Genomic DNA, 26,020 nt, shown 5'->3' with positions numbered 1-26,020 from the left:
AATAAATCTTTCCTCCTAGATTGTTTTTCTCTGGTATTTGTCCCAGGGACAGAAAGCTGACTCCCCTGGAGATGATGCAGGGAAAGCCCAGAGGGAAGCTCATAGCTTTAAACACTTGAATTAGAAGGAACACCTGCACTCGGTCACCCAGCCTCATGCCCAGGACAGTGGAGTAGAAGTCCATGAAGCAGCAAACAGGAACATAGAAATGGCCCGTGGAGCCCGAAGCTGGTTCTTCAAAAAGAGACCAGATTATCAAAACTGACTCAAGAAGAAGTCGTAAAACTGGACAGGGAAAAATCCTGTTTCTTAATGGTTTCATGGGTAAAATCTATCAAGCATTTAAGGAAGAAATAATACCAGTCCTACATGACTCTTCAAACACTTTGCACTTCATTTTATACGGTCGGCAATACTCGGTACCAAAGGCAACACAAGAGGGAAAAAATTTGAGCCAAAGTTCCTCACAAAGATACAGAACTATTTTGTCAAATCTAACAACATATAAATGGGTAATTATTATACCATTCCCAAGTGGAGATTATCCCAGGTGTTCAAGGTTTATTTGACATCTGAACATAGATTAACACATATTAGCAAAATTTAAAAATGAATAACATTTTCTTTTTTTTTTTTTTTTTATATTTTTTATTTTTTAGTTCTCGGCGGACACAACATCTTTGTTTGTATGTGGTGCTGAGGATCGAACCCGGGCCGCACGCATGCCAGGCGAGCGCGCTACCGCTTGAGCCACATCCCCAGCCCCTGAATAACATTTTCAATTGGATAAAATTCTATAATTACTTATGGTAGAAACTCTCAACCAACATTTAATAAAGGGGAACATCCTCAACCTGATAAAAGGACATCTTTAGAAAACCTACAACCAACATCAAAATTAATATTGAAGCCCATGCCTGTAATCCCAGCTGCTTGGGAGTCTGAGGCAGAAGGATGGCAAGTTTGAGGCCAGCCTGGACAACATAGCCAGATCCCATCTCAAAACAGTTCTTTTAAAAATGATGTTAAAGATGGACTGTTTTTCCTCCAAGATCAGGAATGAATCAAGGACTGGTCCAGAGGTTCCAGCGAGTACAGTGAGGCAAAGAAAGAAATGGCAAGCGTGCGCACGGGCTGTGCCTGCAGCCCCGGGCCCAGGCTGAGCAGGCTGCAAGTTCAAGGCCAGCCTGAAGCAGGGAGGAGGGAGGGAGTCATGGAGGTAAAGACAGGTGGCTGTTGACAACGTATTATAAGCAGGACATGAGGAGGACTCTCTGTGGGCACTGTTAGAATTCGTGGAGGTGGTTAGGTCGCAGGCTTCAAGGTCAACACACAAAAGTCAACTCTATTCACAGGAAGCAATCTGGATCATAGTTCTGAGGGCTTCCTTCCTGTTATGGTTTGGATGTGAGGTGGCTCCCAAAAGCTCACGTTTGAGACAATGCAAGAAGGTTTGGAGGAGAAATGATTGGGTTCTAGATTTAACCTAATCAATGAATTAATCCCTGATGGGATTAGCTGGGTGGTGGCTGGAGGCAGGTGGGGTGTGCCTGGAGGAGGTGGGCATTGGGGTATGGCTATAGAGTATGGAGTATCTCTGTCTGCTTTCTGATCACCATGTGAACTGCTTCCCTCTGCCACACTCTTCCACCATGATGTTCTGCTTTCTATGGACTGAGCCCTCTGAAACCGTGAGTCCTCAAGTAAACTTTTCCTCCCCATACACTGGTGCTGGTTGGGTCCCTTAGTCACAGCAATGAAAAAGCTGACTAAAACACTTCTGGACTACGTTCTGTTGAGCAATGATGTCTGCTTCTCATGAACACCACGTGATCTTGATTATTTTTGTTTTACAGTAAGTTTTGAAATCAGATGGTGTAAGTCTTTCTAACTCTGTTATTACCTTATCAAAGTAATTTTTGGCTATTCTAAGTCCTTTGCATTTCCATATAATTTTTAGGATTCTTTTTTCAAATTGTACAAAGCCTGCCAATATTTTGATAGGAATTTTATTCAGTCTGTCCATCGGTTTGGGGACAATTGCCATCTTAAAGAATTTTGAGTAATTCAGTCTGTAGACATGCTGTATCTGTCTCTCCATTTACTTTATTTTATCTCAAGAACCTTTTTGTAGTTTTCAGTGTACAGTGTCTTATACTTTACTGATAAATTCATATCTAAGTGTTTCTTATTCTGGAGTTTTCTTCATTTAATTTTTAGATTGGTAGTAGTTTGCATGGTTATTGTGCTAGTTTTTGTCGTTGTGACAGAAAACTTGACAAAATCAACTTAGAGGAGGAAAGAGGTTCCTTGGCTCCTGGTTTCACAGACAGCTGAGTCCTGTGTTCTTGGGCCTATGGTGAAGCAAAACATCACGTGGGGAGCACGTGGTAGAGCAGAGCTGGTCAGTTATGGCAGCAGGAGGCAGAGAGAGAGGGGCAGAAGGGTCCAGGATGAGATACCCCAGGGACCTGCCTCCTCCAACCTTCCTTCCCCCAGTCTCCGCCGCCTCTCGTAACACCATCAGTGGGTTCATCCACCTGAGGTCAGAGTCCCCGAGATCCCCACCTCTGACTGCTGCCTTCAACATGTGAGCCTTTCAGGGACACTGCAGATCCAAACCACACAGTCAGCCTCACCCATGCTTCAGATTTCAGCTTCTTTGTACCCTTGCATCCAAGGAGGCCCTGGTAGGTTGCGGCAGTGATAATCCTGGTTCCTCGTGTCTTGTTTTGGTGGTACTGGGGATTGAACCCGTTGGTCTTGCACGTATTAAGTGAGTGCTCCATCCCTGAGCTACATACTCAGCCCTTTCTTTAAATTTGATCTTGAGACAGGGCCTTGGTGGGTTGCCAAGGTTGGCCTTGAACTTGTGATCCTTCTGCCTCAGCCTCCCAAGCCACTGGGATGACAGGTGTGCACTTCTTTGTATGCTCTGGTCTTGTTTTTTGATCCGTTCTTTTAATCTGTGCCCTCTGGTTAAGTGGTTGGGACTACTATTTAATGTAACTATTTAGATATTTAATGTAACTGTTAACATGGTTTGACCTATGCCTGTGGTCTTGCAAGGTGTGTTATGTAAGACAGATTTTATTTGGGTATCCTTACTGCCCTTATTTGCATCAGATATTTTTAGAGTACCATTTTGTTATGAACTCAATAATATTCCCCCAAAATTAATATTTTAAAGCTCTAACCCTCAATGTGGCTATCTTTGGAGATTGGACCTATAGGAGATTATTAAGATAAAATGAGGTCATAAAAGTTGACCCCTAATTAAGTAGGATCAATGTCTGTATAAGAAAAGACACTTTTTCGGGGCTGGGATTGTGGCTCAGCGGTAGAGCGCTCACCTCGCACATGTAAGACCCTGGGTTCCATCCTCAGCACCACATTAAAAAAATAAACAAGTGAAATAAAGGTGTTGTGTCCAACTATAACTAAAAAATAACATTAAAAAAAGAAAAGACACTTTTCAATGGGATAAGAAATCTTTTCAACCATCAGTGCTGGGAAACTGGATATCATTATGTGCAGAATAATGAATAAGCTAAGTTTGACCCTTACCTAGCATTATACAAGAAATTAACTCAAAATGGGCCAAACACCCCAACCATAAAACTCTTAGAAGAAAACAGGACAAAAGCTTCATGACCCTTAGACTTGGCAATGACCTCTTGGATGTGGCATCAAAGGCACAGATGACAAAAGAGCAAGTAGGCAGATGGGACCTCGTGGAAATCTAAAACTTTTGTGCAACAGAATTCACTATTAATAGAGTCAAAAAAGCAACCCTCAGGGCTGGGATTGTGGCTCAGTGATGGAGCATTTGCCTGGCATGTGTGAGGCAGTGGGTTCTATTCTCAGCACCGCATATGAATAAATAAAATAAAGGTCCACCAACAACTAAAAATAGATTTTTTAAAAAAAAGCAACCCACAAAATGGGAGAAAATATTTGTACATCATAGTTAGTAAGAGATTAAGACCCAGAATATATAAAGGACAACAGCAACAAAAGTGTTCAAAAGTGAGCAAAGGACTTAGTGGGCTAAGAAGAAATACAGACAGCCAGTAGCATATAAGGTGCCCGTCGCTGACTCGTAGGGAATGCAAACCAAATCGTAGTGAGAGAGACCTCCCGCCTCCTGGACTGCTATTTCAGAAACACGTGTATCAACTGCTGGTGAAGGTGTGGAGAGAAGCCGGGCACTTGTGCACGCTGGGGGGAAGATGAGGTGATGCCACAGAATGGGACTCCACGCAGTTGTGGTGGCTGCGTCCACTCCTGTGCCTGGGTCTTGCTGAGATGCCGTCCACTCAGGTTTCCAGCACAGTATGCACAGCCTAATGCCTGGAAGCAGCCTGTGGTCTGCCAACAGAAGATGGATGAACAGACTTGGCATTGCATTGGGTGGAGTACCACCCAGCCTTAAGAGGAAGCCAGTTCTGATGCATGCTCCTGTGTGGATGGACTCCAAGGGCACTGTGCCGAGTGCAGGAGCAGTCACAGGACAGACTGCACAGAGCGGTGGGCCCGAGGGGCTCAGCAGAATGAGAGAGTCAGTGCCTTATGGGGATGGAGTTTCAGCTTTGCTTTCCTGGAGACAGTGGTGGAGATGCTGCACCAGGGAGTGAAGGGCTTCAGGCCCTGGATGGTGCACTGAAGTGCTCACCAGACAGCTCACTCTGTTTACAAGCACTCAAGGGGCTAAGGAGGTGCTGGTGTGGCTCAGTGAAATGCTTGCCGAGCCTGTCTGCAGCACATCTGCCACTTCTGAGGTTCCCCTGCCGTCCTCCAGGTTTGACTGAAGCACTTTTTCATTTCACATGAGGCCCTGAAGTTGACCCCCAGCTCAGAAAAACAAAACCTCACCTGAGAGCAGAGAAGGCTGTGAACCAGACGGTTTTAGCCACCTGAAACCAAATCATCCAGCACCTTCATCTTGGACTTCTTAGTCTCTAGAACTGTGAAAACCAAATCATGGTTGTTGAAGCACCCAGGCTTGGTGTTCTGTCATGCCGCCCAGGCAGACAAGTGCACATTTTAATTCCTCCTCTGCTCTTTTAACTGTGGATTGTATTACTTTCTTGGTGATTTTCCCAGGGATTGTATCATGCATCTTAAATTTACCACAGTATGTGCAAGGTCAGTGCTGGGCTAACGCAGGTGGGGCAGCGGGGTGCTCCAGCGCAGCATCGCCCGCTTCCCCTTCCCTCCTCCCTAAGACATGTATGTGCATGTGTATGTGTGATTTATGTGTTCCAAGCTTCACAGGGCAGTGCTGCAATTATTCTCTAATTAAACAAACTTACATTCCTTAAAACTTTGGAAACATGTGCAAATACACACACACACATGTATGTGTGCGCGTGTGCACACACGCGTGCACGTGCACACACATGCATGCCTCACATCTGCAGCACATCTGCCACTTCTGAGGTTCTACCTTGCGTCCTGCAGATTTGGCTGAAGCACTTTTTCATTTCTCATAGGTAAGATTGGCTAGCATTAGGTCTTTCCGTTTCTGTTCATCTTGGAATAGCTTCCATTTGTCTCCACCTTGAGGATGCTTTCACTGAGTGGACCAAGTGGCAGCTGTGTGAGGTGCTTTGTGAGCATCACCTCCACTTCTGCTCCTTCTGAAGAGGGGCCAGCCACCACTCAGTTGCACTCCTGTGCATGATGACTTGCTTTCCTCTTACTGCTTTAACGTTTGTCGGTGCTCTTGGTTTTGTTTATCGTCATTTAATTTGGTCTTTTGCTGACTGTAACTCTGTCGTGATTTTTTGAAATAGTGTTCTTTTTCAAGATTGCTCTGGCTATTCTGAGTTCTTTGCACTTCCTTGTGAGTTTTAGGATCAGCCTATTTGTTTCTGCTAAGAAGGGGTGGGTGTCTGGGTGAGAGATTTATGGACTCTGAACACGAACTTTATGAGTATTGCCATCCTAAGATATTAGGTCTTCCGGTCCATGAACATTGGCTGACTTCCCCTTTTGGGGTCCTTTAATTTTAGCTATGTTTCGTACTTTTCAGTGAAGAAAACTGACATTTATTTGGTAAGAATTATTCCTAAGTATTTCTTTTTTTGTTGTTGTTGAGGAACACAATACTTTTATTTTATTTATTTTTATATGGTGATGAGGATCGAACCCAGTGCCTCACACATGGTAAGCAAGTGCTCTACCATTGAGCTGCAACCCCAACCCTATTTTATTCTTTTAAAACTATTGTAAATGGAATTGTTTTCTCAGTTTCATTTTTCAGATTTTCATTGCTGGTGTGTGGAAGTACAACTGACTTTTGTAGATTTATCTTGTGTCCTACAAATTTGCTGAGCTCATTTGTTATCTAGGGACATTCTGTGGACTCCCTAGGATTTCCTATATACTATGTCATGTTATTCACAAGTAGAAATTGCTTTATTTCTTCCTTTTTAACCCGAATAATTTTTTTTTCTTGCCTAAATACTCAGCAACAACCTCCAGTACAATGTTAAATAAAAGTGGCAAGAGCAAGTCCAGGCATAGGGGTATGCCTGTGACCCCAGCTCCTTGGAGCTGAGGCAGGAGGGTCACAAGTGCAAGGCCAGCCTGGGCAACTGAGTGAGGACCCACCTCCTACTAAACAAACAAACAAAACAATGGTAAGAGAAAGTTCTTGCCTGTCCTGTTGCTGGCCTTAGGAGAGAAACTTCCCATTTTCAGCATTGAAGTATGACATTGGGTTTCTTGGAGATGCCTGTGCAAGGGTGGTCCTTGATCTCCCAGATGTTTTCTCTGCGCCTGTTGAGATGAGCGTGAGGGCCATGCACTTGCTCGGCACTGAGCCACGGACGTGGACCTGCCATGGTCCTGTGTCCTCCTGGTTTCCCCTGCCTTAGAAGTTAGGGGCCAGGAGGGGCTTGTCTGAGACTTGCTTCAGCAGCTGTGTCCCTAAGGCTGCACCCTGATGAGATGTGGGGATGGAGGCCCAGTTCACACCTGCTGGCCCTGCCCACTACTGTGGCGTGGGGAGCGTCTCCTCTGATCTTCACGGTTTCCCAGGCTGGCCCTGCCCTCCTCAGCTAAGGCCATGTCCTACAGAAGTGCTTCCTCCTGCCTTGAGCCCACGGCCTCTGGCACCCTGCCCAGGACTGCTGTCCTCTCCACAGCCCCCCTGCTCACCCAAAACTGTAGGAGGCTTTCAAGAATAACTGCTTTTCCATCTGTCATCTGCCTTTAGTTGAACCCCAAATGCAGTTGAACCCCAAATTGATTGCTTTACAGTTTTTTTCCAGTTTCACACTTGGTTTTCTAGATAGTTGCTGGTTCCTACTGTAACACACCAGCAGCCCCACCCCAGCAAATGCCTAGCGAATGGATTGGCTAACTGGATGTGCACACTCTCCCGTCTCCAGATGACCACAGGCTGCCAGGCACGTCTGTCCAGTGTCCCATTGTGCTGCCAAGCCCTGAGCACTGGTCTGGGGACGCCGAGTGCAGCACTTGGTCCTGCCCAAGAAGGCAGAGGCTTGCTCTGGGAGCAGCAGCCAAACCTGCCTCTGGGAACACTAGTGCTTCTTGCTTCAGCTCCCCAACACACCTCTTCTAACTGCCCGCGACAATGCTTCCCACACCTAACTTGAGGGTGTCTTGGGGAGGGTGGTTACCCTGATCTCCCAGCATGCCCCTCAGGCCTGGGAGGCTCACCCCATCCTGCTGCCCTGACCTTGCTGTGCCCTGGGTATGTGGTGACATGCCAGTCGCCAGCTTCCTCCACAGCTCCTGGCTGTGCCGTCTGTGCTGCTGTCCTCTGGGGTGTGTCTAGAGGGCTATGCTGTGCCCTCCCCTGGCCTGGGGGCTGCTGTCTGTGAGACACACAGAGATGGGGCTGCTCCTCAGTCCAAAGGCCCCGGGACCCAGGGCGGTTGTCCACTTGGGCCTGTGTGGATGAGTTATCTCAGCAGGGTCCCCGATAGCCAGTGCAGCTGTGTGGCATGCAGTTACCTGCCATTGTTATTATGTGTGGTTGAGATGTACCTGGGATCTATTTTAATCATGGTAGTGAGACCAGCAGATCAAGGGGGGACAGCTGCCATGAGGGACAGTGGCTGTCAGATGGCTTTCTCTGTGGTTCCTTGGAGAGGGACCGAGTGGGGAAGACAGAACAGGCCGACCGCTGGGATTGGCAGGTTTGATGACTGAGCAGCTCCAGGGTGTGGGCTGCCCCTGGATGTCCGATAAATGGCCTGGAGTGGTCAGGGCTGGGGAATGTGGACAGGCTGGCTTCCACGAGAGGGGAGCTCACAGGCAAGCAGTTCCTGAGTCAGAGCAGGCTCTCCCAGGAGGGGCAGGCCCTGCGGACCAGCCAGGCCCTGCCACATGAGAATGGAAGGGTGGGTGCAGCCCACCAGGGTCCTGGCTTCCTGGTCCCTGGCTGTTCTGCAGGGTCTTCTGAGGGAGCATCACCATGCTGCCTCAGGGTCCAGGGAACAGAGACAAAGCCGTCCCGGTGCAGAGCTGTCTCGTACCCCATGGGCCAGCATCCTCTGTCCACTCTGCAGCGCACAGGGCCACCATGCTCAGGGTGTCCCGAGGCTCAGGCGCCCCATGGAGGGAGAGTTGCCATGTTCCCCTCGCCCACTTCCAGGGGAGCGGAAGGCAGGCACGACTCCCTCGGGCTTACGAGCCGAGTCCCAGGCACACAAGCTTCACTTGCTGCTTCTGTGGTCAGGAGGAACTCCGGCTGCTGCACACTCAGGGTGCGGGCGGGCAGGAAGGGGGTGTGTGGTGCTGCCTGTCCTCAGCCTCGCAACAGCTGGAGAAGCCTGGCCTCCAGGGACCTGATGCATCCCGGCTCCCTGGCAAGGCACAAAGCCTGCCCACCCAGGAGGCAGCCTGCAGCACCGCCCTCCAGCACCTTGTGTCTTTCCCCCACAGGCAGCGTCTCCTACCCAGGCCCTCCACATCCCAGCCTGACACCCAGACAAGTGGGCATGGCAGCGGCTCTCAGGTAGCGTCCCGAGCACGGCTTGTGCATGATGTTTGGAGGGGAAATGGGAACAAAAGAAGGTCACTGGTGACCTGCTTGGGAGGAGTGGCTACTGCTAGAGTCAGCACTCTGCGCTTGGCTCCTGCTCGTGTGTGCTTCCAGCCAGGTAACCTGTCTGCACTGCTTGGTGGCTGGCGTGTTTGAAGCTGAGGTGTGACGGAGGCATTGGCCATTGCTGAGAACCCCACAAGAACCACCCAGTGGCCACACAGGGCTTCCTTGCGGGAGGGGGCTGGGGCACAGGTGTTCTCTGCAGAGGTCAGGAAGTGAATGCTCTGCTTCTCTGGAGCCTTCTCATCCCTGCCTTTCTGTGGAGAAACTGGCCACAGGTGGCATGGCAGTAAGTGGACAATGTTCCACAGGAATGTCCCACAGCCAGCCTGGGAGCTACCTAGGTCCCCTTGGCAGCTCGGCCCCTTGCCTGCGTAGAAATAGGCAAACCACATCAAGAGGAAAACCATCAGGCTGGGAGAGGGGGCTGGTCCTACAGAGGGGGCAGAGTGTGGGACTAAAGGCCAGTGAAGTGCGCTCACGATTCGGCCGGGCCATGCTGGCCCAAGGCAGGTCCTCAGCGAGGAGGTTTAGGAGCTCTGTCTCAGTAGGCTTCATCTAGAGACAGGGGCAGGCCCAGGGCTCAGGTTGCTGACCCTGAGTAGACAGGACGCCCGCCATGCCCTGCTTCTTGACAGGCGGGTCTCCTGCTTGCCCTGCTCTCTCGGCACACGGATGTCTTCTGAGTGTGGGAAGGGTAGCCAGCCTCCAAAGGCACACACTGTCCTGCCAGCCCCTTGGTTGGGCCCAAGTGCCCCCTCACTGCCCACTGGCTTGCCCGCCTTGCAGAGAGCATGTGGCCTGGCCCATGCAGCTACTCCTGGGCACTCTGCCCCCTCGGACCCTGAGGCTGTCCACGCCAGGCTGCCTGACAAGATGCAAAGCTTTGCCCACCCAGGAGGCAGCCCCGCAGCACTGTCTTTGGCACTCGCTGCCTGCCACTGCGTCCCCAGTGGGACTGTGTGGTGCTGTCATCGCACCCTGGGACCCCGTGTTCTCTGTCTGTCCTCTGGACACAGAAGGTGAGCACAGTGGGCCCTGGCAGGAGAGAAGCTGGGGATTTAGGCTTCATGTGAATTGGGTATAGCAGGTGACCACGGAGGCCACTGCCTTAGAGGAGGAGGCCGTTGCTCACAGCTCCAAGGCAAGGGCACGCAGGGGTTCTCAAGGAGGTGGAAGGGACAGGGGCTGTGGTAGAGACCTGCACTGTGCCTTCTGGGAAAGGCTCAGGGCAAGCACATCGGAGTGGCCTGAGGTCTCTGGGACGCACATGTGGGCAGGACGCTGGACAGCGGTGGTTAGACAAGGCGGGTGATGGGCTGCCTGTGAAAGGCCTGCTGGCTCCGGAAAAACCGCCCCGAGGAGCCGGGCTTGCAGGACCAGCGAGGGCCGGAGGTCAGCCCACAGCAGGGCAGGGCAGAGTGGAGCAGGAGGCCCAGTAACAGGCAGCACCAGCAGGCTGCAGGGCCTGCAGGCGGGGACCCATGGTTTGGGGTTCACCACCCTGGAGAGCGCAGACGAAGTGTGAGACGGATGAGCTTCCAGAGCCTTCTGCATGCTGAGGGTGAGCCGAGGGTGAGCTGCCAACAGGACTGAGGCGGCAGGGACAGTGGGGGGACCCGTGGAGAGAAGGGGCCAGAATTGTCAGTAGGTAGGCCCAATAAGAATGTAGGCAGGAGGGGCTGGGGCACAGGCTTCAAGTTGGTCTCAGAGAGAGAGCGGGTCCAGGGGGTAGTGGTCACAGGGTCCCAGAGGTCCTGGGCCCCCTGCTGTTCCTGCTCAGCTGCTTATTAGTAGTGACCTTAGGGAAAGCTATGGAGCGTAGCTCTTGACTTTGGTCAGCATGGTACAGTGGAGGGTTGTGTAGGGGGCTGTCAGTGGCTCCAACAGCCTCCTCTCCAGATCCTCCTTGATCACCTGAGCCCAGAGAAGTCCTCCCCTGAGAGGCTGCCCAGTGGGCACCACGTGTGCCACCACTGCCCCTCACCTGCAGTTCCTGGGTACTCAGGACATGCTGCGAATCACGGTGGCCTCTAAAGCCACATGCAGTCAGTGCTCAAACGATGGTGGCACTAGAGGCTTCAGGTGCTCATGACTCCTTGTGACTGTGTTGCTAGGGTCCCACCAGTGCAGATGCCCTGCAAGGGAGCTCCGCCAGCTCCAGCGTCCTGGCGACCAGGCAGAGCGGCGCCAGGCGGCTCCCCCGTCGGCGGTGTTGCCCAGGCCCGGCCCCCCCGGCCGCCCATCAGCATCTCTGGCCTGCTGCAGAGACAGTGCCTAGGTAAGTGCTCAGCCGCCCGTGGTGCTTCTCAAGCTAAGTACGCATGTGACGAGGGCAGCGGGAACAGCGTCCTCCAGAAGTGCGTCTGTGCTTCTCCTTAGCACGTGGGAACCCAGTGGTGCCTGCTCCTCGCTCTGGTTTTAGATGATGCCCAGGCACACCCAGCGTCATGCCCAAGGCCTGAGGTCTGGCACTCCATCTGGACATTTGCATTCTTGTCTCCTTCAGCAGGGGGAATCGGGAAGGGAAGGAGTTTCAAAGGTAGCATTCTGTTGCAACTCTCATGCTTCCTGCAGGGTCTGCTCCCTTCGGGGGATTGACACATGGACGGTGAGCACATCCCTGCCCTGTACCTGCCCAGCTCTTGCTCTTCAGCCGCCCCAGCACGTGCGCTCCACGGTGACTGTGCAGTTCTTTCTGGATGCGGTGATTAAGTAGCATAACTGAATAAAGCTCCACCTGATCGTCTGGCCTCCTATGTGACGCATCTTGGCTTCACTCTTCCTGAGCCCAGGCTCCTCCCTGAGTGTGGTGCGGAGGCACAGTGGGCACCCTTGTCCATGGCTCCCTGCCAGGGGCCTTGCACCTGAGCCCCATCGCAGCTCGCGTTCCACAGGGGAGAGCGGCCACTCTCGGCACCGCCAGCCCTGCAGCTCTGCTCTTGGCATGCTTGACCCCCTGTGCTGCTGTGGGACACGTACGGTCCCTGTCTGCAGAGGCGAGCCTTGTGCAGGCGAGGCCTGGGTGTGGGAGCCTCCAGGTCTGCCGTGCAGCTGCCTCACACATGGTGTTGCCCACCGAGGGCGAGAAAGGCCTGTGGCACCAACTCTGGTTCTCTGTTTTGCATTTACCTAAAAACTGCCAAGGACATGGGTTGGTCCCACAGCAGCTGTGGAGCGGGAAGGAGCAGTGCCTCTGCCATGGGCGAGGCGCAGGCGGGCTGCACACTGACTGTCCAGGGAACAGGGGCCACCTGCAGCCACCAGTGTTTCCCCTGGACCTCAAGACTCTGTGACACCCGGGCTGCTGGGCAGGAAGGAGCCCTCTTGGTTGTGTCCTGTGCATGGCCCAAGGCTGGCCGTCCCCCTGGAGTGCACTTTGTCCTGAGGTCTTGGACAGTGTGTGTTGTAGGTGGGTTCAGAGACTTTAAGTGTTACAGAGTCCCTGATGATGGAGTTTTCTCTGTGCGTCTTATAAAATGAATATGATTATTTGAGTTGCCTCTTCCTCAAGCTCCTGGGCACGGGCACAGTGACGCAGAGTTGGCCTCGGACCTGAGGACTGGCGGGGGCCGTTCTGCAGGGGAGCAGAAGGGCTCTTGTGCTCGAGCTCAGTGCTTCTAGGGACTTCTTAAAAACCTCCCAGGAGGTCCGTGCTCTGCCCTCTGGCCAGCAGGGTCCCTGTTGGGGCTGGTGGCTGACCATGTTCTCCAGTGACCTCTCCCACTGCCTTCCAGACATGAACTTGAATGCCATGCTTTCAGCACTTCACACTTATCTTTTTGGTCATCTGTACAGTGGACGAGGCCAGCTGCTGAGGTCCAGCAGGCGTCTGGTGGAGGCGGGATGCTTGTCAGGTTGGCCTTTCCACCCCTGCGTATCAGCACCAACTCCAGCACCTTTTCTTTTCCAGTAACTCATGGAAAGGGCCAAGGTAGTAAAACACCCAGATAGTTGCCCAGCCATGTGTGGGCACAGAGGGGCTTCTCAGCTGGGGCAGCAAAGGTGCATGGATGCCAAGCGCTGCCTGTGGGCACAGAGGGGACGTCTCAGCTAGGGCAGCAAAGGTATGTGGACGCCAAGGGCCAGCTATGGGCACAGAAGCAGCCTGTGTAGGGTCTGCCTGTCCCAGGCTGGAGGAGGCAGCACCTTTCCTGCTGCCCTGCAGTCCCAGCCATTGGTGCTTAGCCACCAAGCTCTGCTCCCAGGCACAATGGCCGTCCTATGGTCACACACTGGCCACCAGATGCCAGCACTGTGCAGAAGGTTTAGAGGGGATGCATGGACCCCCTTGCCAGCTGTGGCTCCCCAGTTCCATCCCCTCTGCACAAGGGCTCGTCTTCTGGCTGGACTGAGGTGGCCTGGGAGCAGGGGTCAGGGAAGGGCTCTGAAGGCCAGGGGGCTGACATGGCTGCCCCATGCTTGTTCTTTGTTTGCTGCACTTCCGAGTTCTGGGATGAAGAAGCCTTTCAGACCAAAGCTCGGGCTTGACAGATGTCACTGATACCACATGGGATTGGGGAGACACCCCAGGAGAGGCCGTGCCAGGAGTGAACCAGAATCAGGGAGTGAACAGGAGGCTTATGGGGGCAATAACGTGACTCTTGCTCAAGTTGAGCAGGCTGCTCCCTTCCGAGGGTTTACTCACCAGTGCTGCCTGACACACAGGTGAAGACCGCCATCTCCAGTGCTTGTGAGAGGGCTCATCTCCTTGAGCAGGTGGAGTGCTTCCTGGCTGGCAGTGGCCTCTCGCCACTTACACACCTGCTCTGGGGCCCTGCTGCAGTGCGGCTTTGGGGCACTAGGTGGCGCTGGCCTGAGCGCTTAGAGCCACAGGTCCAGTGGGCTTCTTTCCACAGGAGAAAAAACCCTCTCTCCAGTGCTGCTCTTTACAATATCCAGGAGGAAATGGAAACATTTGGGAAGGCTCCACATGTCCCTGCCCACTGCTGCTAAGTCATCAGTGACTCCGGGGAGCCACAGGGTGTCCCTTCAGGTGTACCTTGAGAGCACCCCCTGGAGGGGCTGGGCAGGAAACTCAAGTGAAGGCTGGTACTCAGCATCCAGAGAGAGGAGAGGCAGTGGCCAGACGCATGCGGTATCACGGAGCAGTCCCAGCTGAGCCTCGGGTCACCACTCTAGACAGAGTTCTCACAGGAGTCCTTCCTTAGGAAGCCTGCACAAGGCCCGGACATGGAGTCATGTCAGGCAGCTGGGCCCCGTGCTGCTGTTCACGATGTGGTCTCTTCAGACTGCCCACTGCTGCGAGCTTGCACCTGATGCTCTTGGTGCAGGTGCTCAGTAGACACGACCATGGGTCTGCCGTGGTCTCTTCTTTGTCTTGATGTTGTTGCAGATGTGAGTAGCGGTCGATCCTCCTGGACTCCAGCTCGCGGGTCTTGGCGTTGGCTGAGGGACGCCCCAGCCCCCCGGGCACGGGCATCATTCTCCTGGGGCAGAGCCTCCTCAGGCCCACTCCTCCTCTCTCATGGTTCCTGTTTGTGTGGGGTCTGGCTGTATGTCTTCTTAATACAAATGGAGCCCCGCCCTCCACTGGGCTCCTGCCAGGGCTCACGGAGGGAGCATGGTTGCATGTCCCCTCACCCTTCCCTGTCCCAAGCATGCACTGCCTGTCACAGAACATCCTTTCCTTCAGGCACCCATGGGGTGTGGGTGCGAGGTGTGGGCATTGCGCTGAACCTTGGTCTTCCTCCAGGTGCTGCCTCGTTCACCCGTGTGGGGTGCTTGGCAACTGGTGCAGGATGTGCCCCAAGAGCAGATAGGTGGCCCCTCAGCCTGCAGCCTGTGGTCCCAGCAGCCACAAGTGACACCTGAGGAGAGCAAAAGCCTGAGGACACAGGAGGTACAGCTGGGGGCAGGCTGAGATCCAGCAGGTCATAAGCAGGTGCCCCAAGCCCCACCTCAGGAAAGCCAGGCCTGGGGCTTGCTGTCAGGCTCCCAACCTGAGGAGCAGGGCGCCTGCTTGGCACTGGTGAAGACTGGCAGAACCCCAGCAGACAGGACCAGGTCACGGTGCTCAGCCAGGAGGGTGGCAGAGGATTTAGACAGTCTAGAGGTACCGAGGGTGATCAGGGACTCCACAGTGGCCCGAGAGGTTCTGGATCCCCAAAGCAGGATGTGGCGGGAGAGTAGGCCTGGGGACACAAGTGGGGAGATGGGTCTGAGTGTCACTCAACCTCAGAGGGAAACAGCCAGCAGCTGAAGTGAAGAAGACCTGGGTGTGCAGAAGGGACCAGGGACCCATTCAGGGGCTGCTGGCTTGACTGATCCTCTGCCACCCTCCCGGCTGAGAAGGAAGAGAATGGGTGGGACAGGAGGGGGTCACCAGCCACACCCCAGGTCCAGCCAAGATGGCAGGTGAGGTGGGCCAGGGCAGGAGGGGGGCAGGCCCAGGCCCGAAGACGCGGTGGCAGAACCAGAGTGGGCCTGCTGGTCTATGGAGGGGAGAGTGTCGTGGGGGGACACACTCCCTACAAGTCACGGGGCCAAGGAGGGCTGAGGCCACCTCTGAGTCCCTCCCTGCAGCCTCCCCCGGGACACCTCCAGCCAGCACCTACGGGGTGACCTTGGGCTCTTCTCGTCCAGAACTGGTTCTCAACCTGATTTGTCGGAGTCTGGCAGCGGAAGACTCAGGGAGCCCACAGGAAACTCCGGGAGCCCAGGCCCCACCCCCGGCACCGTGCCCTTCTCTGCTGTGCACTTTCTGGTCTCTCTGGCTGGCAGCAGGAGCATGCCCTGCAAATGCCGGTCCCCTCAGCCCTGCAAACACTGTGGGGCCAGCGTGCCCAGAGGGCACCTCCCTGGGCAGAAGCCCTGAGCTCTGCACTGTTTCCACCTCCCCCGCTCACCTCCCTCCCCAGCTTGCCACAAAGGCCCCCAGTGCTGCTTGGAGAGAGGCCACTGCTCCTCACCCCAGCTCTCCAGAGCGTGCGGGCCCTCTTGCTCCTATGGGGCGGCTGCACACTGCCACCCCCACCCTTCTTGGCTTTCATTTCTGAGAGTCAAAATTGGCTGCCATCTGGCAGGAATTTCAATTTTAGCTTTAAATTCTCCGTGGGTGAAGAGCGTGGTGTGAGGTATTGATTCACAGTTGTTAACTGTGCTTTTCCTACGTGAAAGGATACATAGCACAGCACTGTTCCGGAGACAGGCAGAGCAGCTGTGGAGAGACGGGAGGGTGGACCTACAAGACCAGAGCCCTCCCTCCAACCACAGCGAGGCCTGCAGAGATGAGCCTGGGACCCCAGAAGCTTCCCCCTCACCAGCCCCAGCAGAGCATTTTATTGAGAGAACAATACAGAAAGCCCAGGAACCAATGGAGGAGCCGTGATCAGGAAGTGGGCGGGCAGATGAGGTGGGTCCCGAACCTGGCCGAGGCTGACCCCGTGCTGAGGAATGCTCACTGCATCCACTGGACACTGCAGCTCCCTCCCCACCGGGGCCTGAGGGGTCCCAGCCCCTGTGGCTGCCCTCCAGGCAGGAGTATCACCCATGGCCAGACTTGGACCTGCCCCAGCCAGGCCTGAAGATCTGTGTGTCCTTGCCAATTTCCCAGAGCATCACCTTCATGCCCACCCAACCTGGAACCTAGACACAGTGGCGCTGTGGCCAGCAACCCAAGGGGCAAGCCCACTCCTCAGAAATACACGCGGGGACTGGGGAAGCCACGCAGCTCTGCTCAACCCCAGCTGTCGTAAACACAGGTTCTGAACAAGTTTTCAGACCAAGAGGAAATTCCTGAAATTCTTGGATGGTAAATCCACGCCTTACTCCACCTGCCTTGGTTCTGAGTCCTGGGTAAGGTAGCACCGACGGGTGTCCTGGCAGAGGAGGGAGTCCCCAGGGGAGCCTGGGAGGAGGCGGTGAGGGCTTCCGGGGCGCCCTCTGCTGGTGAGTGTGAGCCCTGCAGCTCAAGATGCCCTGGGCTTTTGGCCGGCCGCTGGCTGCTCCCCTGCTTCCTGCTATCCCCACAAGGACCCAGCCAGGCCTCAGCCCCGTGCCCACTGCCTGGCTCACTCTGCCACCCGAGGTCCTCCAGCACCAGTGCACATCAGCCTCCACAGCCCAGTGGAATCCCACATCCCCATGGACATGGGGCTCCTCCCCGGCTGTGCAGGCCTCTGTCCTGTGGGGACGTGGAACATTGCCACAGCTTGTCTTCCTGACACTGACCGCTTCTGCCAAGACAGGCCTGTCATTCGAGGCCTTCTTGGGCTAGTGGGTCAGGTGTCCTGCTGGGGCGAGTGTAGAGGTTCAGCCCTTCTCACCAGGACTTCTGCCTCTAAGCACACCTCTGTGGCCCCAGGTCCCTCCCAGTCCCACTCTCTGTGACCTCGGATGGGAGCAGGGCCAAGGGCTGGGGAAGGGGACAGGTCAGCACCTGTGGCAGGCTCACCTTCCCAGCTGTGGCTGTCCTGCGTGGCTCCTCGATGTGAGCTGATGAGAAGGCCCTGTCACTGCCAGGCTGCTTGGTAAGAAGTCCGAGTTCTGAAGGACATTGGCAAAACAGGATCCCAAAGACAGGAGGTGGCGTCTGCCCCAAGTTCAGGATGTTCCATAGGGACCAGCCCAGGGAGTTTGTGGACAGGTGCATCAGATGACTTTGAAAATGCCCAAAGCCATGAGCACCTTTGAGGGAGACCTAAACGTACAGGCATGTGCCCCGAGGACAGGAGGGTTGCCACGTGCAGATGAATTCTGAGAGTGAGACTCATCCCCGGTCAGTGGCACCTGGGTGGGTCCCGCTGCTCCACAGCCCTTAGGCCTTCAGAGAGCCAAGAAAGTGGAGCACAGGGCCAGCCCTGCTGGATTGGGCGCTGGGCACAGGAAAAGGGGTGTGATGACCTGAGGGCGAGCCCAGCCCTCCCCTGGAGCACAGCCAGGAAGGGGGCAGTGTGACCACGAGTGACAGCGACAGTGTCGCCCAGGCCTGTGCCTCCCGCCGTGTGCAGGTCCACCCAGGCGCCGAGGCCGAAGCCCAGGTCCCAGGTCCTAACCAGCCACAGTGTTCCCGTGAAGCCCGTCTGGGGACTCAGGCCATTGTCTGAGGCAGTGAGTGACACCGCGCTCTTGGCTCCTCCCAAAACTTCTTCACATGGTTCCTCTGTGAATATTTTAAACCAGGAGCTCATGGGGCTGGCGGGTAGCTCAGAGGGAAGCATGCACTCACATGAGCAAGGTCCCAGGTCCATCCTCAGCAATACCTTAAACTTTTTAGTTTTAACACAATTTATCTGAGTGGAAACAGCAGTGAATGACTTAGGACGATGCTCTAAGACTGTGCTCCTGAAATCTCTGCTCCTCACCTGTGCATGGCTGGTCCCTCCTCTGCCCTCTGCTGACATATAGGCCGGGTCCATCTGCAGAGGCAGCCACCCCAGGTCCAGACCCTGCTCTGCAGCATCTTCCCCCAAGAAGGCTGACAGGTAGAGACCCTGAGGGTGACACTGGGGCTCAGTGCACCCCGGGATGGGGCCTGGGGTCCCCACCTGTGGGAGGGAGTCCCTGCCCAAGTCTGCGAGCTGAGCAGAACAAGGAGCAGAGCCAGGCTGGGGACGAGGCCGCCCGCCTGCTCAGGTGGTGGGGAATCCAGGGTCCCACCCTCCAGGGCCACTGCTCTGCCCTCCGGGCTCAGGCAGACACCTGGCCAGGGGTGTCCCCGACCCCAGAAGGTCAGCAGGAGGCTGAGGGTTGGAGCTTTCACACAGCTGCTGCCAGGGGTGGTAGCTGCAGTCCACAGGCTCAGCATGGGAACTAGGCACTGGACAACCCTGGGTGGGGCGAGAGAGTCCAGAGGCAGCCACAGATTCCCAAAGAGCTGCTGGCGAGACAGGACCTGGGCTGCAGGATTGGGCTCCGCGTTTTTCTGAGTGCGGTGTGTTTCAATCACCGTGATTCCTAATAGGAAAACTGCCTTCAGAAGAGGCTGTGAGGTCTTGGGATCATGAAGCACACCCCGTGGCAGTGTGGCTGACCTGCCCTGCACCCACACTGGCTCCTGCCGCAGATGCACCTTAAAGGGGCGGCTCTGGCCAGGCATAGTGGCACACACCTGTGTCCCAGAGGCTCAACAGGCTGAGGCAGGAGGATGGCAAGTGCAAAGCCAGCCTCGGCAGCTTAGTGAGGCAGTAAGCAACGCAACAAGGCTGGGGGTGTGGCTTAGTGGTTAAAGTCCCTGTTCCCATCCCCAGCACAAAACAGGGCACCACTGAGCAGCCTCGAGTGGCTGGACCAGGGAACCCTTAGGGCTGCTCCTGCGGTCTTCAGCTGAGGGGGGTTCTCCCCCAGGGGAGGGGAGGGGATGCAGACCTCAGAGGAGAGGGAAGAGTGTGCCAGTCGGGGCCCTTTAGGAACCTCGGAGCCGTGTCAGGAAGCATTTCTCTCCCCCATAGAAACACTGGGAGTGACCCAAGGCTCCCTGGGCACAGGCCGTCTGCCCTCAGGCCCAGGGATGGAGAGTGTGCATGGGGCATCGGGTGTTGGTGGGTCGGGGTGCCCATGGGGCCTGTCAGAACACCAGGGCGGAGGGGCCAAGCCTGGTGTAGCCCGGCACCCACGGGGTCCCTGGTGCAGTGTTGTGCAGGAACCCTGGGAAGCAGGCTCTCAACAGGGGGGGAAGGCCCCTCATCGGCAGCAGAGCTGAGGAAGCACATGGGCCACGGGTCGGGGGCGCAGAGGCCAGCCTCGGGCACAAAGACTGCTGCCCTCCTGCCACCTCCCTGACCCATAGCTCCCTCCCCTCGGGCCCTGCTGTCCTGCCCAGCTGCAGCCCAGGCCTGTGCTGGGTGGGGGAGGCCAGGACTGGGTGCAGGGTGAGTCAGCGCTTAGCCCACGCAGGGGCTGCATCACTTCAGTGACTCACCTCCCTCGTGAGGGTCCAGGAGGGCCAGGAGCCCCCACCCGGAGGCCGATGGAGGGACGTGACTCATCCCTTGAGGCACCCGTCTGCACGAGAGGAGTCCAATCGTGGACTTGCAGGTACCGGAGCCACAGGAACGGTGGCATGGACATGTTCTGTCTTGGGGGCTGCAGAGGGAGATATGCCCCACCCATACACCACCCGCCCTGGCCCGCCTCTGAGGGATGCCCACCTCCAGCATCCTCCTGTGCAGCCCCTGCAGGATGGACCTGGCCCCTGGTCCCTCAAGCACACCCAGCCACAGCCAGGACGCACTCTCTGCTGCCCACAGCTCTCTCGTCACCGTCATCTTCAGCACTTCTGAGTTCTCCCCCTGAAACTGGCAGGAAAGCTGTCCACGGCAGGGCCCCCGAGCCAAGCCCCCTGGGGGGACAGCGATGATCACCTGAGGGTATGGCCAGGCGCCGGTGCGGGAGGGCCCTGCCGTGGAGCAAGAATGAGCCCAGGGATTCTCCTGGGTCCTTCTGACTGGCTGCAGGCAGGGGCTGTGGAGGGATGGCCTGCTGGACCTCTCCTGGGCTCCCAGGCTCCTGCTCCCAAGCCGGCAGGGTCTGACCTGCGTTGTGGAGGGCTTGCTGGCCTCCCATCTGACCCCAGCAGGCCAGGGGAGGGCCGGTGACAGCGCCCCCCGAGCCTGCCCGAGGCCCATGCTGCTCGTAAACCCCCGTCACCTCAGCTCCTGCTCTTGGGATCCACCACCTGGCCCTCCTGGGACCCACTGCCCAGCCCCCTGGGGCAGCTGGACTTCCAAATGCCAGGAGCTTGATCTGGTCCTTGAAGGGTTTCCAGACGTCTGTGTGCCGACGGGGCTCCTGTGCGACCAGGGCGCAGCCAGCAGGGCCTCCAGCTTGCCAAGGGCTCTGGTCACTTGGTACACCCAGCCCTGCACACCAAGGATGTCCTCTGGAACATCCCCTGGGGGGAGCCCCTCTACCCCGGGTGCCGGTGGGAGCTCTTCTGAAGAGATCAAGCCACGGTGGGAGGCCTGGGCCAGGCCGTAGCCTCGGCGGCTTTTACAGGCCTGAAGCCCCAGCCTAGCAGACGCCCTTGGGACCCACCTTCCCAAGGACACAGGACCAGTCGGGAGCCAGCCAGCAGCGCCCAGCATAGCCGGCTCGCCTGGGCCCCTGCCCAGTGCATCGTGCCGCAGCCTGGTCTCCCTGTTGTTCACAGGGCACAGGGGTCCTGAGCCCTGCCCTGCCCCTGTGCTGCAAGAGAGGCCAGGAACAGACACGGGGCACCCACGTCCATGCAAGCACACACTTCGACACCACATACACACACGCATGTTAGTGCACAGACACACGTGTGCACACTCACCTGTGCACACATGCGTGTGTGCCCCATGCTCACACACACAAGCAACACTCCAGCCACAGCACAGCACCAGGTGACAAGCTTGGGCAGAACTGGGTCTTGGGTGAGGCTGTCCAGGCAGGATGCCCTGAGGTCACAGATGACGGTCTCCCACATGCCCACAGTATGGAGCAGCACTGGGGACTGTGCCTGCAGCGTGGGGTGAATTCCTCACAAGAGGTACCACATGCTGTGGGCAAGCATTGCCCCACATGCTGTCTGAATAGGACACATGGATGACCACTCGGTATTCATCCTCTGGCTTCAGGTCACAGAATCCTCAATGTCCCCACTTCCCTGGAGCTGGGCTTAGGCCCTGAGTGCCCATCTAGGTGCCAGAGACCCAGTCTGCCTTGGCCAGGCCGACAGAAGTATCTCCTGAGAACTGTGGTGTCCACTCTGCCCACTGGACTTTCACCCCTCCTGAGGCCCCAGCCTATCTGTCCACTGGGGCCAGCCACCCACCCTGGGGAGGTCAGGCAGGGACAACCCACCTCCTGGGAGAACGCACTTGGGAAGCAGAAGACATTCGCAATCTTCAAAAGCTTGCAGCCAGCACCCGAAATGGGGCAGTTTTCCCAGTGGAAATGAACAGGAACCCAGGCCATTGGTGACCTTCACAGAAAGGAAGGCCAGTACCCCTGCTCAGGCCACACAGGGCAGCTACTGCACCCGTGGCGGCCCCTGACCTGTTTTCCCTGCACACACTGGAGCCCTCCAAGCGGGGTGCAGGAAGGCGTGGGGAGGGCAGGGCCCAGGGCAGGCAGGGCGCTGGCAAGGAGATCCTGAAGACCCCCTGAGAAGAGCTGGGTGGAGCCCCACCTCCAGGGTGCCCTCACGGCCAAGACACTCTGGACGGAGCCGGCAGAGTGAGGGTGTGCAGCCCTGGCCCAGGGCGAGGCCATGGCTTGGCAAGAACACATGTGTCCAGCCAACCTTCCGTGGCTGCTGTGCCCTTGGGTAGAGGCCTGCGCCCACTGGGCCAAACCTGTGCCGGCTTGTCCCCCTGCGAGCACCACCCCACCCTGTGCAGCTAGAGCAGGAGCCAGGACAGAGGCGATGCAGACCTCGGCACACAGCAGCAGCCCCGGGGGCCTCCTGGGTGTCGGCGGAAGGAATTGAGTAAATGCTGGCCCTCTGCAGCCCAGGGGCTGGCGGCTGGCCAAGGATCAGCAGAGGTCCCTGGGTCATGCCAAGTGGGGTGGCCTGTCCAGCTCAGCTTCATCTGGGCCCTCCCTGGTCCTGGGCCCTCACCTGAGTGAATCCCTGAAGGAGCCTGAGTCCCAGAGGAAGGGTTGGGGTCCACTCCACTACAGCCAGAGGCTCCAACCCCCAGGTGGGCTCTGTTCTCACCTGCCAGACTCGGGGCCTCCACCTAGCCCTTCAGAATGGAGATGCCCGTTGGACGTGGGAAGGGGGGTCTCTGGGTCCCCAGGATCCGGGTGACAACCTCCCCCGTTTCCTGGCCCAATGATGCCCAGCACCACAGACAGTGTGCATATGCATGGGGCCACAGGCCAGCAAGCAAGACACCAGGAGTCCCCCAAGGACAGGCCCAGGTGGTGCCTCTCTTGGCAGGTGGCCCAAGGAGAATGGTTCAAGCCACCCAGTGAAGTTTTTTCCAGAGTTTTTAAAATTCTGTGGCATGAGGGGAAAGCCCACGCTCTCTGCCTTGCTGGGACCTCCAGAGACCTGTCCACTCCCCACACCCCTGTCCAGGACCTACTCTTGCTCAGCATAGGTTACAAGGGGACTGTCTTTAAAATACATGAGCAGGTTTGGGACCAGCCCCAGGCAGGCAGGGTACCAATGCCCCCCATGCTGCTCTGAAATGGGGACACAGGCCTTTGTGCCGAGTGTGGGCGCCTGGCCCAGACCTGGGCCCGCCCTCATGGCAGGCTCAACTGTTCTGGCCGCCCCCCTGTGGCCCCGGGGTGCCGGGCAGCTCTGCCCTTGCTCATGCAGCTGAGGGCTGCCCGCTCAGGTTTGGGCTGAGCTGCAGAGGATGCAGGGCTGGGCCCCCACAGCCAGGAAGCCACCCAGGTGTGGCCTGCTGTCCAAGGTGGGCCGTGCAGTGTGGTAGCCAGAGGGAGACCAGTCTGGTGAGCTGGCCCTGTGGGAACAGGGCGGGGTCCCTTCTTGGGCCCCTGGTCGGGCACCTCCTCTCAGCAGCTGCTGGAGCTGGGCCTGGGGTCGGCCTGGGCCCAAGGGTGGTCGAGGTTGAGGCCTCTCAGCACGGATTCCTCAGGCCACTGGCTGCCCTGCCTGGGTGGGCCTTCAGCATCTCGGGGTTCCCACTGGCCTCGGGGCACAGTCCTAGGAGCTGGCTTTGTTCACAAGCCTGAGCCACCAGGATGAGTGACAATCCCCAGCTCCTCAGGCCCTCCTGCCCCTCCCCAGCCTTCCCACCTCCTGGTGGGCCTCAGGCCCCAGGCTGTCCCAGAGGATCCAGCACAAGGACAGAGGTCCAAGGTCCCATGACTAGAAACATGAAAGCCATTGCTCCAGGTGGGGCCAGCCCCCTCGGGTGACCTGGCCTTAGTAGCACCTGTCGGCCAGGATCAAAGCCAGGCCCGCCGCTTGGCAAAGCAGGTCTGGGAAGGAGCCCAGCCGCAAGATAAGCATCGAGCCCCACGAGGGGCATCAGAGCCCAGGGGTCAGTCCCTGCACAGGCCAGGCTGAGCAGGGTCCTGGGGCAGGAAGTACGGCCTCCTGGCTGTTACCAAGGAGACCCTGCCGGAGACCCTGCCCAGGAGACCCAAAGGGCAGCCTTGTGGATGTGGGGCCCTAGGGCACCCGTTATATGAGGGGCATCTGGTGGACTCGACCTGGACAAGGCCCACCAACGGCCACTAGCCTCACAGCCCTGCCCAGGCCCACGTGGGAGAGTATGGAGCAGAGGCAGGTGTGAAGCAGGCGAAGCAGGGGTCCCCCACAGAGGCACGTACATGCACATGCACATGCGAGCACACACAGCACCCATGCACACATACCCTGGGGCACTGTGCATGTGGTGTGCGGGTATACATGTGTACAAATGTGTGCCCAGGGCTGGAACACGTGCACGCTCCCCTCTGCAGCGGCTGCAGGCCATCTGAGTGGGAGCTGGGTCAGGTGGAAGGGACTCTGCCCAGGAGGGGTCCCTGGGGATTGGCTGAGCACCTGACTTTGCCAGACCCCCAACCATTCACCCTGGGGTCAGAGAAGGCAGAGGGGACAAGAGCCAGGAGGCCACCAGCAGGATGGGGCGTCCTCAGTCTGGAGACAGGGAGCTGGGACCCGTCCAGCATGTCGGAGCAGCCCACAGCCGGCACGTGGCCACCCAGAGCAGGCCCCCGGGCCTCATGCCCTCTGCAGGTTCAGCCTGAGACCAGGCACCCGCCGGTGCCCCTGCGGAGTTGCCCACAGGTTGAGCACAGGAGGGGCGTGTGGACAGGGGCTGAGCCCTGGGGTGGGGAACAGGAGCTTCCAAGCTCATGCAGCTGGACTCACCCCGGGCCACAGTGGGGAAGAAGCTCCCTCAGGCGTGTCCAGCAGTCTCTGCCCAAGGGCTAGGCTGGGGCCACTTGTGCAGCAACAATCCCAGGCCCCTCCTTGGGGTCCAGCCCCCAGGCCAAGTTCCCCTGTGGACGCCTGGGCTGAGTTGGGCAGGAGGCAGGGTGGGACAGCCGGGCCCCCCCTGGAGCAGGGCCCCCACAGTTCCTCGCTGGGCTGGAGCTGGCGGCCCAGGCTGCCCAGCGGGCGAGGGCTGCTGGCTGGCGCTCCTCTCATTTCCTCTTGGCCCGCAGGCCCGGCTGCCTCGGGAACAAAGGGTGGATTGTGCCTCTCTAGCCCTGGGCGAGGTGCTCCTGCCACTGCCCCTGTGGGCCTGGGGGTGACTGCCTCCAGCCCAGCAGGCTGCTCTGACTGCCTCCCGCAGTCTGGGAGCTGGGACCCCGTCCGGCAGCCCTGGGCTCCTCCTGGCACCTCCACTCCAGCAGTGGCAGGGGCCGGGCTGCCTCCCTTGAGCCTGCCCCCACCCTGAGCCTGCCCCCCACCCTGAGCCTGCCCCCACCCTGAGCCTGCCCCCCACCCTGAGCCTGCCCCCCACCCTGAGCCTGCCCCCCACCCTGAGCCTGCCCCCACCCTGAGCCTGCCCCCCACCCTGAGCCTGCCCCCACCCTGAGCCTGCCCCCCACCCTGAGCCTGCCCCCACCCTGAGCCTGCCCCCCACCCTGAGCCTGCCCCTCACCCTGAGCCTGCCCCCACCCTGAGCCTGCCCCCCACCCTGAGCCTGCCCCCACCCTGCGCCTGCCCTCACCCTGAGCCTGCCCCCACCCTGAGCCTGCCCCCTCACCCTGAGCCTGCCCCCTCACCCTGAGCCTGCCCCCACCCTGAGCCTGCCCCCACCCTGAGCCTGCCCCTCACCCTGAGCCTGCCCCCCACCCTGAGCCTGCCCCCCACCCTGAGCCTGCCCCCACCCAGCCCAAAAGCCACTTCCTGTCTCAAGCCCTGACTCCAAGACGTCCAGCCAAGCCCACCCCAGCCTGGAGTCCCCAGGGGTCTCTGCCCCACCATTGTCTATTTGCCCTGGGCAGACCAGGGGCAAAGGAGCCCTTGCTGCCCATCTGTGGCCAGATTCCCCTTGCCCAGGTGTTGGG

At 57.5% G+C, this 26,020-nt stretch overlaps 2 protein-coding genes across 10 annotated transcripts in view; one reads left to right on the top strand and one right to left on the bottom strand.

The window, feature by feature from the left end:
- The window catches only part of Rnf212 (ring finger protein 212), a 36,349-nt gene extending 24,545 nt beyond the window's left edge, over nucleotides 1-11,804 (top strand). The window contains exons 10-12 of the mRNA XM_027935210.2: nucleotides 8,923-8,995; nucleotides 11,203-11,366; nucleotides 11,728-11,804. Of these exons, the coding sequence (XP_027791011.1) occupies nucleotides 8,923-8,995; nucleotides 11,203-11,366; nucleotides 11,728-11,804 (314 nt within the window). The remainder of the gene's footprint in view (nucleotides 1-8,922; nucleotides 8,996-11,202; nucleotides 11,367-11,727) is intronic.
- On the bottom strand, nucleotides 772-25,377 carry LOC139706391 (uncharacterized). Of its 9 annotated transcripts, none has more exons than XM_071614060.1 (7): nucleotides 24,873-25,377; nucleotides 19,968-21,995; nucleotides 18,749-19,003; nucleotides 18,412-18,540; nucleotides 17,502-17,593; nucleotides 15,049-15,240; nucleotides 772-14,916 (listed from the first exon to the last, which is right to left on the bottom strand). In XM_071614060.1, the coding sequence occupies exons 2-6, from the start codon at nucleotides 20,671-20,673 to the stop codon at nucleotides 15,175-15,177; spliced, it is 1,248 nt and encodes a 415-aa protein (XP_071470161.1). In that variant the 5' UTR covers nucleotides 20,674-21,995; nucleotides 24,873-25,377; the 3' UTR covers nucleotides 772-14,916; nucleotides 15,049-15,174. The 9 variants fall into 9 exon arrangements, with proteins under 9 accessions (XP_071470161.1, XP_071470164.1, XP_071470163.1 ...); XM_071614063.1 differs by lacking the exon at nucleotides 24,873-25,377 and having other exon boundaries at nucleotides 772-11,588; nucleotides 11,720-14,916; nucleotides 19,968-22,325; XM_071614062.1 differs by lacking the exon at nucleotides 24,873-25,377 and having other exon boundaries at nucleotides 772-13,112; nucleotides 13,734-14,916; nucleotides 19,968-22,325.
- Nucleotides 25,378-26,020: the final 643 nt, after the last annotated feature.

Source organism: Marmota flaviventris, chromosome 7 (assembly GCF_047511675.1).
Source record: "Marmota flaviventris isolate mMarFla1 chromosome 7, mMarFla1.hap1, whole genome shotgun sequence".
Taxonomy (NCBI): domain Eukaryota; kingdom Metazoa; phylum Chordata; class Mammalia; order Rodentia; family Sciuridae; genus Marmota; species Marmota flaviventris.
The sequence above is the reverse complement of the archived record's forward strand: the minus strand, read 5'-3'. Positions and strand labels throughout refer to the sequence as shown.

Bases quoted from the DNA above. Each gene is read 5' to 3' on its own strand.
- LOC139706391 (XM_071614060.1), bottom strand. From the start codon at position 20,673: ATGGGCCTCGGGCAGGCTCGGGGGGCGCTGTCACCGGCCCTCCCCTGG. The intron at 18,541-18,748 runs GTGTCTGCCTGA...TGTCACCCTCAG, and splicing joins TCGGGGACACCCCTGGCCAG to GGTCTCTACCTGTCAGCCTT. The intron at 17,594-18,411 runs GTGAGGAGCAGA...AATGTCCTTCAG, and splicing joins GAGGGACCAGCCATGCACAG to AACTCGGACTTCTTACCAAG.